We start from the raw sequence: 14,174 nt of genomic DNA on the forward strand, positions 1-14,174 counted from the left end.
CTAGCATCAAGCACATCAGTACGTAGCATCAACAGGTTAGTGTTCATCACGAACGTGGTTTTCCAGTCAGTGCAATGTTTACAAATGCGGAGTTGGCAGATGCCCATTTGATGTATGGATTAGCACGGGGCAATAGCCGTGTTGTGGTATGTTTATGTCAAGACAGATTTCCAGAACGAAGGTGTCCTGACAGGAAGACTTTCAAAGCAATTGATCGGCGTCTTAGGGAGCACGGGACATTCCAGCTTATGACTTGCGACTGGGGAAGACCCCAGAACGACGAGGACACCTGCAATGGACGAGGCAATTCTTCATGCAGTTGATGATAACCTTAATGTCAGCGTCAGAGAAGTTGTTGCTGTACAAGGTAACATTGACCACATCACTGTATGGAGAGTGCTACGGGAGAACCAGTTGTTTCTGTACCATGTACAGCGTGTGCAGGCACTATCAGCAGCTGATTGGCCTCCACGGGTACACTTCTGCGTATGGTTCATCCAACAATGTGTCAATCCTCATTTCAGTGCAAATGTTCTCTTTATGGATGAGGCTTCATTCCAACGTGATGAAATTGTAAATTTTCACAATCAACATGTGTGGACTGACAAGAATCTGCACGCAATTGTGCAATCACGCCATCAACACAGATTTTCTGTGAATGTTTGGGCAGGCATTTTTGGTGATGTCTTGATTGGGCCCCATGTTCTTCCACCTACGCTCAATGGAGCATGTTATCATGATTTCATACAGGATACTCTACCTGTGCTGCTAGAACATGTGCCTTTACAAGTATGACACAACATGTGGTTCATGCACAATGGAGCTCCTGCACATTTCAGTCGAAGTGTTTGTATGCTTCTCAACAACAGATTTGGTGACCGATGGATTGGTAGAGGTGGACCAATTTCATGACCTCCATGCTCTCCTGACCTCAACCCTCTTGACTTTCATTTATGGTGGCATTTGAAAGCTCTTGTCTGCGCAACCCCGGTACCAAATGTAGAGACTTTGTGCTCGTATTGTGGACGGCTGCGATACAATACGTCATTCTCCAGGGCTGCATCAGTGCATCAGGGATTCCATGTGACGGAGGCTGGATGCATGTATCCTCGCTAACGGAGGACATTTTGATCATTTCCTGTAACAAAGTGTTTGAAGTCATGCTGGTACGTTCTGTTGCTATGTGTTTCCATTCCATGATTAATGTGATTTGAAGAGATTAATAAAATGAGCTCAAACATGGAAAGTAAGCATTTCCGGTCACATGTCCACATAATATATTTTCTTCCTTTGTGTGTGAGGAATGTTTCCTGAAAGTTTGGCCGTACCTTTTTGTAACACCCTGTATAACTTTGTTGCTGTAACTGTAGCATCAGTTGCTAACAGTAGATCTGAGTTTAGAAATATATGCATATACAAAAGATTTATAAATCTGTCACTCTTCAATACAAGGTCTATTTAGAAGATGTCAAGCCCTGGCCAGTATGAAAGCCGATAAATATTTATTCAACTGCCAAACACACAAAACGGAGACATTCCACAAATGTTTGAAATTAGGTACACCCGCCACTGGTGCTCCGGAGAGCAGATGCTTGCATCTCATCAGCAGTGGCATAATTGTTCCTGGCAGTGCCCTCATGCTGCAGTGGTGGCTGTAGGAAATGTGGCAGTATAACTGGTGACACATATATTTGATAGCATACATTCCTATCTATTGCTATCCTACCATAATTGTTAGCTATGCATATCATGTGTTTTGAACATGCCCACTATGTTTTGAGGGGGCTTACCATTATGTTCTATATTTTCAGCAAATGAATGTAACATCAACAAGTGCCAAAGTAACTGGTCTTGAAAGTGGAAGCATTTACAACTTTTTTGTTGTTTCCGTGAATGAGCACGGAACCTCATTGCCATCCTCAGTTCTCATGATCAATATTACTAACACAGGTAATCAAGATCTTTTCAATGCATTTTTATGAACTTTACATATGATCTGCAAGATAATATGAAACATGATATTCATGAAGTATGACATTTTTTGACAGATGTTGGCAAGGAGGGTATTCCAGGTGTGACATCTCCACCACATTCTCTCGCAGTTTCTGGACACAGTGCTACATGGGTCACAATTACATGGCAACCACCAGAATTTAGTCACCCAACAGAACACATTGTGTACAGGTTTGTAAACAGCATTAAGTTTACTTTTTAGTTGACTGATGTTCCTTTTGTCATATATTTCTTCTAATTCACTACTTTATTGAAGCTAATCAAGAATGATACAGGATTATTCATAAGTACCTCAGTTTCAAAAGATGACTATGCAAAATCTGCAAGACATACAGAAAATAGACACATATCAGTGGAGAGCATCCCTCCAAGTTTTTTAACTCACATTACAGGTGTACAGTATTGGCAAAATGATAATCAAACCCTTGGCACACCTGTTCCAACATGCCATGGCCAATATTAGCAACACCGTACGGGGTAGCACAGAGGTTAGCACACTGGACTGGCATTCAGGAGGACATCAGTTTCAAACACATGTTCAGCCATTCTGATTTAGGTTTCCTGTGATTTCCATACATCAGATGCCAGGATGGTTTCTCCAAAAGGACACAGCGGCTTTCTTTCTCCAAGCTTGTGCTCCATCTCTAATGACTTTATTGTCAACAGGACATTAAACTTTAATGTCCCCCTAATACCAGTGACCAATACTTCCTTACAATTCTTATAAATTAAGCAACAATGGAAGCAGGAGACACACAATCTTTGACATAATCCCATTAGAAGACATCACATGGAGTTACATCAGATGACCATTGGGGCCACTGAAAAAAAAGAGAGTCATGATGGGAGGTTTGTACAACCTAACATGAGGCTGCCCAGCATAGAGGTAATCATGAACATAAAAATTAAAATGTGGTGGAGCATCATCTTATTACAAAATGAACTCTCCACTGCCTTGCTGTAATTTTGGCATAAGCCTTGCTGCAGCATGTCCAGGTATATAAAACCAGTCACAGTTTTCCCTGCAATGAAAAATGATCAATAAACTTTTGAAATGAACATGGCACAAAACTGTAGGTGAATCATAAATGCATTCCACAATCTCTTGTGAATGTTCTGTGCCCCAAACATGCATGTTATAATATACATAATATAAGGGAAAGGCAACTGCTCACCTACGAGGGCTATCCACAAAGTACATTACATTTTGGAATTAAAAATAAATAAAGTATTGGAAAATTTTTTTATTATATATCCACAAAGTACATTACATTTTGGAATTAAAAATAAATAAAGTATTGGAATTTTTTTTTATTATATACAGATGAAAGCCACACTTAAATACTACTTTTCTACATAGTTGCCATTTAAATTAAGGCACTTATCGTAGTGATGGACGAGCTTGGAAATTCCTTCGTCATAAAATTTGGCCGCCTGCGCCTTCAACCACGTGGTTAATCAGTAACCCAGTAGAAATACGATTTTTGTGGATTTCCTGGAAAGAGGCACTACAATAAACTGTCAAAGATATCACCAAACTCTGCACAACCTCAGAAGAGCAATACAAAACAAGCGCAGGGGAAAGTTGGGCTCAAAGATCTTGCTGATTCATGACAATGCCCGGGCCCACACGGCAAATGCCACTCGTGAAGTTCTCGAATCTTTTAAGTGGCAGTTGTTTCCTCATCCGCCGTACAGTCCCGACCTGGCACCGAGCGACTTCCACTTATTCCCAGCAATGAAGAAGTGGTTGGCTATGCAGCGTTTTGATGACGACGTACAGCTTCAAGAAGAGGTAACCACGTGGTTGAAGGCGCAGGCGGCCGAATTTTATGACGAAGGAATTTCCAAGCTCGTCCATCACTATGATAAGTGCCTTAATTTAAATGGAAACTATGTAGAAAAGTAGTATTGAAGTGTGGCTTTCATCTGTATATAATAAAAAAAATTCCAATACTTTATTTATTTTTAATTCCAAAACGTAATGTACTTTGTGGATAGCCCTCGTATAATGAACTAATGTGTGGCACATAGATATATGTAACAGAACACAGTATTCACACTATCTTTCAAGTTATGGCTCTTTTTCTAGTAAAATTGCACACATTCACACTCATAACCACACAAACACAGAAATGAACACTATCACATGTGCAGCATTTATTACTGATTATCTATTATTGAGAGCAGTTGCCTGGAAAGGAGGAGATGGGGAGGGGGTAGAAAAGTATGGACAAGGAAAGTAGGGGGTAATGTGATACCACAGGTAGGTTTTTTGACAGATGATGTAGCAGCTGCATAACAAGACAAAAGGCATTCAGAGGATAGAGCAAATAAGAGATGTAGAGAAAGGGAGAGGGTGGGGGAGAAGGGTGAGAACAAGATGGAGATGAACAGGCAGACAGGGAGGAGAGAGATGGATGGAAAGGGGGATGGGGAGGAAGAGGGATGAAATGGGGGGGGCAGAGAGAGAGAGGTAGAGAGATAGGTAGAGAGATAGATAGATAGAGAGAGAGAGAGAGAGAGAGAGAGGGAGAGACAGAGAGACAGAGAGAGAGAGAGAGAGAAATAACATCAATATGGGATTGGAGGGGGGGGGGATGATGGTAGAAGGCAATACGCAAAATGGATGGGGAAGGAGCAACATGGACAGAATAGAGAAGGGAAAAGGTAACTGAAGTAGTGAGAAACAGTTTACAAGAAGTATAGGCCATTGTGGGAATGCAGGATGTGCTGGAAATGCAATTCCTACCTGCATAGTTCAGAGGAACTTGTACTGGAAGTGAGTACCCAAATGTCTCTTGTAGTGAAGCAACTGTTGAAGCCATTTGTGTCACAGTGTGCAGTGTGTTTGGCAACTGGATGGTCAAGTTTGCAGTTTTCCATAGTTTGGTGAGTGAATGGGGCAGATCTTGCACCTGACCTGACCACAAGGGAAGACATTTAATAGATCGGGTGGCAATAATGTAGGGAAGAGGCTTTTGGACATGGAATGGGTGACAGCTGTCAAAGTGAAGCGGTGTTCAGTGTGCTTGATATGAATGGATATGTTTATGTGGCCCTCTGAGAGATCGACATCTTTGAAGGTTTGTCAAACTCTTGAAACAAGGCTTTGTCACTAAAAACCAACTTCTGTGAAAAATTCTTCTTCATATAGTTTATTTAGTTCTGTAGTTTTCAAGCAGTTGTCTTCTGAAATTCTGGAGATATAAATAACCCTGTATTTGTGTTTTACTTTGGCTATAAACACGTGGAACATCTGAAGCACCATTTACAATAATAGGTGTAAGAGCTTCATTGTTTCAGATTCCAAAGTACAAGTTAGTGATGTAACCAAGAATTGGCATCTGGCACATCACATGAGACAGTATTTAAAAAGCTTCAGATTTGATAGTACTCAAATGAAGCCTCCAGTGATCACACCTCACTCCCCATTTACTAGACATCAGAACTCAAACCAAACACCATATGAAATGGTATAGTGGTTAGACCATTGATGCCCACATTCAGTAGCAGTGGTCTTCAAATTCCTATCAAGCCATCAGCATTTAAGCCACCACTATTTCCTGCTCAGACCCTCTAAAAACATTGTAATTATTTGACTCATCACTCATTCGGTATGAGAGGCCAAAATTCTGGGTGCAAAACAAACAGTAATACCAAAGCAAACAACCATGGCATTGTTGATCAACAGATAAGTGCATAAACAAGGTTTTCTCTTACACTATTATACATTCAATTTGTAATATTTGTGTGGATAGTGGTTATTTATCATTTTCTGCTATTACAAAAACATTACTGTCAGAATTCATGCTACTTAATTTGATGGCATTCTGTTATCCTGCATTTTACTCCTACTGTTTACATGCAACATTAATTATACCATGCTGTCATGTACAGGATGTTCAAGGATATGACAGGAATGATCATTTGGAGCAAAGAACTTCACATGGATATATGCCTTATTCTGAGTGGTACCGAAATGGAACATGTTTAAGTACTTTTGTTTTTCAGCTAGTATGATGTGTGTACACATCTTACTCACCCAACCTCTTTGACATTTTATTCTATCCCTGTTAACTCATTGCTTTCAACCTCTTTGCTGGGGATGTCTTTCTGCATTTGAAGTAGCCCCCAGAACACACAGCTGTCTGTGGTGTGTTGCGAGTGAAGTAGTGTGAGGGACTGAGAATGTATCATAGAGGCATCAGATAACTGTGTTTGTACATGTGCTGGCTAAAATGTCACACATCTAAACTAATGAAGAAAGTGTAGAGATGGTGTATGTTTATTGCTTCTGTGATGGTAACGCACCTACTACTGTTGAAGAATACTGTTGGTGCTTCCTTATATGTTGAATTCCTGACTGTGGAGTGCTTATCAGAGTTTCCAGCACACTGCATGAAGCACGTATTTTTCAAAATTCCCATTTTTCTTCTGAACATGTAGATCAATAAATTGTATAGTAACAACAACACATTGTTGAAACCATGCAGCATAGTCCTACTTAATGTGTTAAAAATACATATTTTCCAGTTGATTCTTTGTAAAACATAGGTTGTAATGTTTACTAACTACTGTACATGTGTAAACCTGATGATGTACTGAATAAAACAGAAAATAAATAAAGATGTACAATAAATGAGTTCCATCTTGGAAATGTTTGGAATAGGGTGTCTGTCCATTTGAAGTTTTTTCCTTCAAATGATCATTGCTGTCACTTCCCTGAATACTGACTATTCCTCTTGGGACACCCTGTATTTACAATTATTCTGTAATAATTTGTGATGCAAGACACATATCAGAGAACTGGCTGGAAATTCAGAAAGTAGGGACTTAGAAATATTTCATTGTATATACAGGATGTTGTTTTTCCTTAATCAAAATATATTATTCATTCTCACCCATTAATAAATTTGTTTTTTAACTATACATTTTTAAGTTTTCAGTGTGTTACTTTCATTGGAGTATGAAGTAATTTGGTAAACTGTTGGTGTAAAATACTTTTAAAACAGACTTTAATGTTAGCAGAACTTGAAATTTCATTTTGCGATAAAATATATTACAGGCTCTACCACAAGACACCAGCAGATGATGTATTTCAGATGGCAGAGACAACTGTGACTTCTCACACTTTACAAAACCTTAATCCCAATACACAGTACATTGTGTATGTCATTGCTGTATCAAAGAATGGTCAGAGCCTACCATCAGAAACACTAATAGCATGGACTGACCCTGCATATCCTGCATTTGTTGAGGTAAATACTAAATTCTCTGTTGCAGTAGTGTACTCAGTAGCTCAATGAGCTTTGTAATTGTATCAAAATATTGAACCATTTACTATATTTCATGCATATCTCAGAGGCATGAACATGTCAGTAGTTAGTAACTTGTTCCATAGTTCACATTCACAATATTCACATTATGAAGTGAAAGTTGTCAATAGAACACTTATATACAACTTGTAACTGAAAACTATATATATTTACACTGAAAAGCCAAAGCAACTGGTACACCTGCCTAATATTGTATAGGGCTCTGGACTCATCTATTGTCTGAAGCAGTGATGGAGGGAATTGACACCATGAATCCTGCAGGGATTTCCATAAAACCGTAAGAGTATGAGGGGTGGAAATTTCTTCTGAACAGCACATTGCAAGGCATCCTAGATTTGCTCAATAATGTTCATGTCTAGGGAGTCTGGAGGCCAGCAGAATTGTTTAATCTCGGATGAGTGTTCCTGGAGCCACGATGTAGCAATTCTGGATGTGTGGGCTGTCACATCGCCCTGCTGGAATTGCCCAAGTCTGTCGGAATGCACAATGGACATGAATGGATGCAGTGTCACCTGTCAAGAGTTGTATCTAGACATGTCAGGGATCCCATATCACTCCAACTGCATACACCCCACACCATTACAGAGCCTCCACCAGCCTGAAAAGTCCCCTGCTGACATGTAGGATCCATGGATTCTGAGGTTGTCTCAATACCTGTACACGTCAATCCACTCAATACAATTTGAAATGAGGCACAGGTGAGGCATAAAGCTTTGTGTTGTGTAGTCATCAAGGGTACACAAATGGGCCTTTGGCTCTGAAAGCTCATGTAAATGATATTTCGTTCAATGGTTCACATGCTGACATTTGTTGATGGCCTAGCATTGAAATCTGCAGTAATTTGTGAAATAGTTGCAGTTCTGTCACATTTAACGATTCACTTCAGTTGTCATTGGTCCAGTTCTTGCAGGATTTCTTTCTGGCCACAGTAGTGTCAGAGATTTGATGTTTTACAAGATTCTTGATATTCATTGTACACTCAAGAAATGGTCATACAGGAAAATTCCCACTTCATTACCACCTAGGAGATGCTGTGTCCCATCGCTCATGCGCCAACTATAACACCATGTTCAAATTCTCTTAAATCTTGCTAACCTACCATTGTGACAGCAGTAAACAATCTAACAACTGCACCAGACGCTTGTTGTCTTATATAGGTGTTGCTGACTGCAGTGCTGTATTCTGTCTGTTTACATATCTCTGTATTTGAGGACCAGTTTCTTTGGCACTTCAGTGTATATAGATAAATTTCCAGTTTTTCCTAACAGGCTAATTATATTGAACATTCAGTTAAGTAATTTGGCATTTTTGTTAAGAAATAATGTAATCTGATGCTACTTTATTGTAAACAGCACTGTAACAAGACATCAAACAATGGAAAATCCAGGATGGAATGTACAATATTATGAAAAGGATAGTTGCTACTCACCATATAGCGGAGATGCTGAGTCGCAGATAGGCTCAACAAAAAGACTGTCACAAATGAAGCTTTTGTCCAGTAAGGCCTTCATCAAAAGTAGACCCCCCCCCCCCCACACACACACACACATGCAAACACAGCTCACACACACAACTGCTGTCTGAGGCAACGGTTTCAGTTATCTGAGAGTGCAGTCATGTGTGTGTGTGTGTGTGTGTGTGTGTGTGTGTGTGATCTATATTTGACAAAGGCACTACTGGCAAAAAGCTTTATTTGTGACAGTCTTTTTGTCATGCCTGTCTGCAACTCATCATCTCTGCTATATGGTGAGCAGCAGCTTTCCTTTTCAGAGTACTGTAAAGATAGAGCTACTTGATGTCTTTATCAATGTGTTCTATATTACATTATCTATCACACAGAAATATTGGCAGAAACTAGCCAACAGAGGCAGTTTTCACTCACGCAATCTAAAGGTCAATCAAATAATTTAATATATGTCTAAAATACTGATCATATTTCTTCTTCTCCTGCTCCTGCTCCTGCTCCTCCTCCTCCTCCTCCTCCTCCTCCTCCTCCTCCTCCTCCACCTTCTTTCTGGATCTACAGCCCTTAATGGGCCTTGGCCTGCTGTAAGTCATCATTCCATTCCTTCGTGTGTAGTGTCCTGCATCTTCATTCTCTGCACCAGTAATCTTTTGATCTTCTTGTGCATCATCCAAGTACTGAACTCTTGTTCTTCCCCTTCTTCTTAATTCCACTGGGTTTTGTAGCAGTGCTATTTTTTTCATGTTCTCATGTTCCACACAAAAGACATAACTGATCCCTTGTAGGCAGTTTATTTTAATGAACTTTATGATTTCAATATCTTTTTATAGAGTTCAAAATTAGTACAAGGGGCAATCAAAACGTTTCTGTTTGAGGGCACTGCTGCAGCATATATGCAACATAGCATGACTCCAAGGGAATACAAGCATCGACTTATAGGCAAGAGATAAGAGTGGCACTCATGTCTTTCTAACGTGTCTGGGTTAAATGAAGAAACCTAAACTATGGCAACATTATTATCAAATGTCTCCAAACAGGACCAGTGGGCTGTTATTCTTTTCTTGGCTGCTGAAGGACAAATGCTGGTAGACATCCAGCGGAGAATGAAGAATGTGTGTGGGGCAGCATGTCTGTCCACAACTTCCAGGAAAACTGTGAGGAAAACTGTGACAAGGGGTGCTGCTGCCTCTTGAAAACATGGCCCCATATTGCAAAGTTATGCCAACTGAAGTGGGAGACACTCAAGTATCTGCCCTGTAGTCATGATCTCTCCCCATGCAATTACACATCCTCCGTCCTTTAGAAAAGGCCCTTGAAGGGTTGACGATTCCTGTCGGACAAAGATGTGCAGTAGGCAGTTATGGACTTGTTCATGCAGCAGGACATAGACTTAAGAGGCATATTAGCTGTTGTGGTATGAAGGTTTCATTCATGACTTCAGTAACCTTATTTCTTTCTATGGTGCCATCTGCTGCTTGAATATCAATGAATGTATGATGCATTTTGATATTTTATTCCTTTTTTCCAATATTTGTCTGAAGGTGAATATTTAGTCAATAGTTGATATGCAGAAGATCTACAGCTTGCCTGATATCTCCAAATTGCTTTTCCTGCAATAGATTTACATGGTAAAAAGCAGGGAGTAGAATATTTTGTATGTGATACTCAATAATGTAACTCCACTATAGTTTGTACATTCCAGGATGTCCCCCTTTCTTGCATGTAGTAGCACGTATTACTCATATTTTCCAGTCATCTGGGATGACTTTTGCATCCATATATCTGAGATCAGGGTATGCAGGCATCTAACTAAATGATCTCCACCTCACTTAATACGCTCATCTGGCAGGTTGTCATTGCCAGATGACTTATTATTCGCTAGTTTCTTTACTGACTGCTGATCTCTTACACTGAGGGCATTATTTTCCTCTTCTACCACCTATTGGATTTTAGATAGCTCCAATGCCTAAGCATTCTCCGAGTATAGTAAGTCCTTAAAGTATCTGCCAAATGATGTAACACTCCCTCCTGTGATGCTATTAGTTCAAGATTTTTCCCTTTTCATTATGTTGTTTTTCACTGAAAGCCTCTTCTAAGGTTATTGACTTTTCTATATAATTTTCTGCATCCAGAAATATTATTCAGTAATTCAGTAATATGCAACTGCCTTTTAAAAAACTTATCTTCTTTGCTTTTAGATTCCACTTTTCTGAATGCTTTTTTCCTCTGTAGTAATTCTTGTTCTTCTTACCTGCACATTTTTTAATGATTCATTCTTTGTTCTTGTTGCTCCCTCACACTCTTCATCATACCACACATTTCTTCTGGTCTGTTGTTCCATACCAATCAGTTCCTCTGTGGCAGTCCATATTTCATTCCTGATTTTATTCCAGTGTTATCAATTTATTTTGCAAATTAATAGATTAGTGTTCAGTCCTTGAGTTTTCAAATTTAGAGATATTACACTTATTTTACCATTCTCCTTTAAATTCATGTGCATTCAAAATTACCTCTCTTATTTTTACTGTGAGGAGGTAATGATTGGAGTCCATATTAGCACATCTGAAATTATGGCAGTCTAATACATCAGAGTCATGACTGGCACCTATTAGCATATGATGAATTTGGTTCCTAATATTGTTGTCTGCCTACAACTAAATCACTTTGTATATATTCTTATGCTGGAACAACATGCTAGAAGAAATGTTTGACAGTAGACCAGGCAAAAAAAAAAAAAAAAGTGTGTCAGATGTCATCAGAAATTAGGGTCAAATCTGAAAATCTGTATGTTGGAAGAGGTCAGACATTGAATCCAAAAGGATTAAAATTTGTTAACTCTGTGAGATTTTCTCTTAATTGTACTGAAAAGTTGCCTTGGATACTCTGCAACAGAAACTTTCGAACTGGCTGTGTCACACATTGATGCCTGTTACAACTTTTTCTACCAACATCCCTTTGTAGCAAGGCATCCTGAACAGCTATACAATATCTTACTTTATCCTGCAATAAATCATCATGTCATCTGAAAACAGACTGACATAAGAGAGGATACTAGCGCCTATATCAGTTACATTTACTATAAACAATGGTGGACCCAGTACACTATCTTATTTCAATATGATATGTGATGTGCATGGATACAGTACCAGAAACAGTCACTTGCTACATTTGTCTGTCTCAAGACTTGCTGCAGACCATAAGAAGTATAAATACTCGAGCATAAAATTTTTCAGTATTCATACTCAGCTCGTACAGTACCATTAAATAAATATAAGAGCTAAAATACAGTGACCCCTTATTGAGTTGAAGGATTCCTTGAAATCAGTAGGTTTGAACAACATGTAAGTGTTATGGAGATGCTTCAGGAACTCTAATGGCAATCCATGGAGGGAAGGGAACATTCTTTTTGAGAAATACTATTGAGGAAATTTAGAAAACCAATATCTGAGGTTGAGTGCCGAACGATTGTACTGCTGCCAACATATATTGCGCGTATGGCCCATGAAGATAAGATTCAAGAAATTAAGTCTCTTACAGAGGCATTCCCTCACTCTGTTTGCAAATATAACAGGAAAGGAAATGACTAGTAGTGGTACACAGTACCCTCCACTATGCACCGTACTGTGGCTTGTGGAGTATCTATGTAGATGTAAAATCATTGTGTTATATGTTTTTCCTAAGTAATAAAGAAAACCTTTAGTTTTTAAAGAAGCTAGTTATTTTCTGTGTGTGTAATTGATTATTGTATAAAATTTGACTCCGCTGAAAATTTGGATGAAGCCAACTGTATGGAAAAGTAATGGAAGAAGACTAAAATATTCTATCCTATATAATTCTTATGGCAACCTTGATGTTACTTCCACTTTTATAACACTCCTGTCTGCTACTGCTGTACCATAACCTTAAAGTTGTAGGCAGGTCGTGAAATAAAACTGTCTTGTTAAAGCAATTATGGTATAAAGCAACAGAGCAGTGTTACCCTCTGAGAGGAATTTTGTTATGTTGACCATATTGTACCTAACGGAGGTGGCTTATGGGAAATGAAAGTCAGAATTACGTAAATATTTGAACAATAACAAACAAAATTTTGCCTATCTGCACTGTTTAACGGATAAAGAAAACAGTCGCCAGCCTAACTAGGCAAGAGAATGATTAACAATCTCGTTCAAGAAAATATTTATTAGTAACTTTAATGGATAAATACAACCTACACTTTGTCACATGTAAGTGCAGTGAACTCTGACACATACATATGTTTACGGTAAGATTGAAACTAACAGTTAGAGCAGCACAAACTATTTGCAAAATTATAACAGATACCGAAACACACTATTACTTTCAGGGCTTACACAAACTGAATGGTCTTTATAACGTTATTATTACTATTCACTGCAGAATCATTAATTGGATATAGGTTAAGTCTCTCTCAGTTAAATACTTTACTATGTAACATGAAAGTTAATTGGAATCCACTAACAGGTTGCTTCTCACTATCATTTGAATAAAGAAATTATGGTTTTCATAATTAATGGTCTTTCCGTTACTTGTTACCAAGCATTAACACAATAGACAAACTGTGGATCCTGTTATACTATTAATATGCACTTCTAATACACAAGAGAGACAAACACTTAGCAAACATGAGTATATAACGTTTCACAACTGCAGTTTTCCACTTTTACTACAGTGAGACACAAAATTAACATATATGTAAGATACTGACTCACCTTCTGCGATTTATAACGGGCAGTAATGTGATCATTTACTAAGCAAAACTTTATAAGCCTTAGTCTTAAGAACTTTTAATTTGAAGTTGGCAACAACACATTAACAAGCAGTTTTACTAGGAAAATTATTTTCAGAAAGCATCATTTACTTTAACTCACTCTCTTGCCACATTAACTTTAACTTTCTTTTTACTATGTTCAAGAGCCATTAATTAGCAAAACACTGGGCTTTAATGTTCTTTCAGTAGGGATACTCGGTAATCACTTTAGTTCAAACGGAGAAGAACCTGAGAAGTGTTATGATAAGGAAAAAAATCAAGGTAGGTACATAAATTCAGTTATAAATTACCTTATATTTGAGCACACTAACACATGCAATGAGCTGATCCTTCACTGTACATCATTATAGTATTTCGTTACAGTGATTGCTCAATGTGGTGGCTACTGCATGTTGGTAGGTGGAATTGCAGACAGAATTGCTGGACTCTGTCCCTTCTTGGTGGCGATGATGGATACCAATTCCAGAATTGTTCCAGCTATTTATCCATCCATCCGAGGCATTGGAAAGCGGCAGAAAAAGCGTCTCTCGGAACCAGCACAATATGCAACTTTTACATGGCAGTGCACAGT

The 14,174-nt window shown here is 38.6% G+C and overlaps 1 protein-coding gene across 2 annotated transcripts in view; it reads left to right on the forward strand.

Annotated features, from left to right (window-relative positions):
• The window catches only part of LOC126161581 (Ig-like and fibronectin type-III domain-containing protein 1), a 666,669-nt gene that overhangs the window by 600,409 nt on the left and 52,086 nt on the right, over positions 1-14,174 (forward strand). For both annotated transcript variants that reach the window (XM_049917526.1, XM_049917527.1), the window contains 3 exons: positions 1,812-1,950; positions 2,049-2,184; positions 7,082-7,274. In XM_049917526.1, the coding sequence (XP_049773483.1) occupies positions 1,812-1,950; positions 2,049-2,184; positions 7,082-7,274 (468 nt within the window). The remainder of the gene's footprint in view (positions 1-1,811; positions 1,951-2,048; positions 2,185-7,081; positions 7,275-14,174) is intronic.

This window comes from Schistocerca cancellata, chromosome 2 (assembly GCF_023864275.1).
Source record: "Schistocerca cancellata isolate TAMUIC-IGC-003103 chromosome 2, iqSchCanc2.1, whole genome shotgun sequence".
Lineage (NCBI taxonomy): Eukaryota > Metazoa > Arthropoda > Insecta > Orthoptera > Acrididae > Schistocerca > Schistocerca cancellata.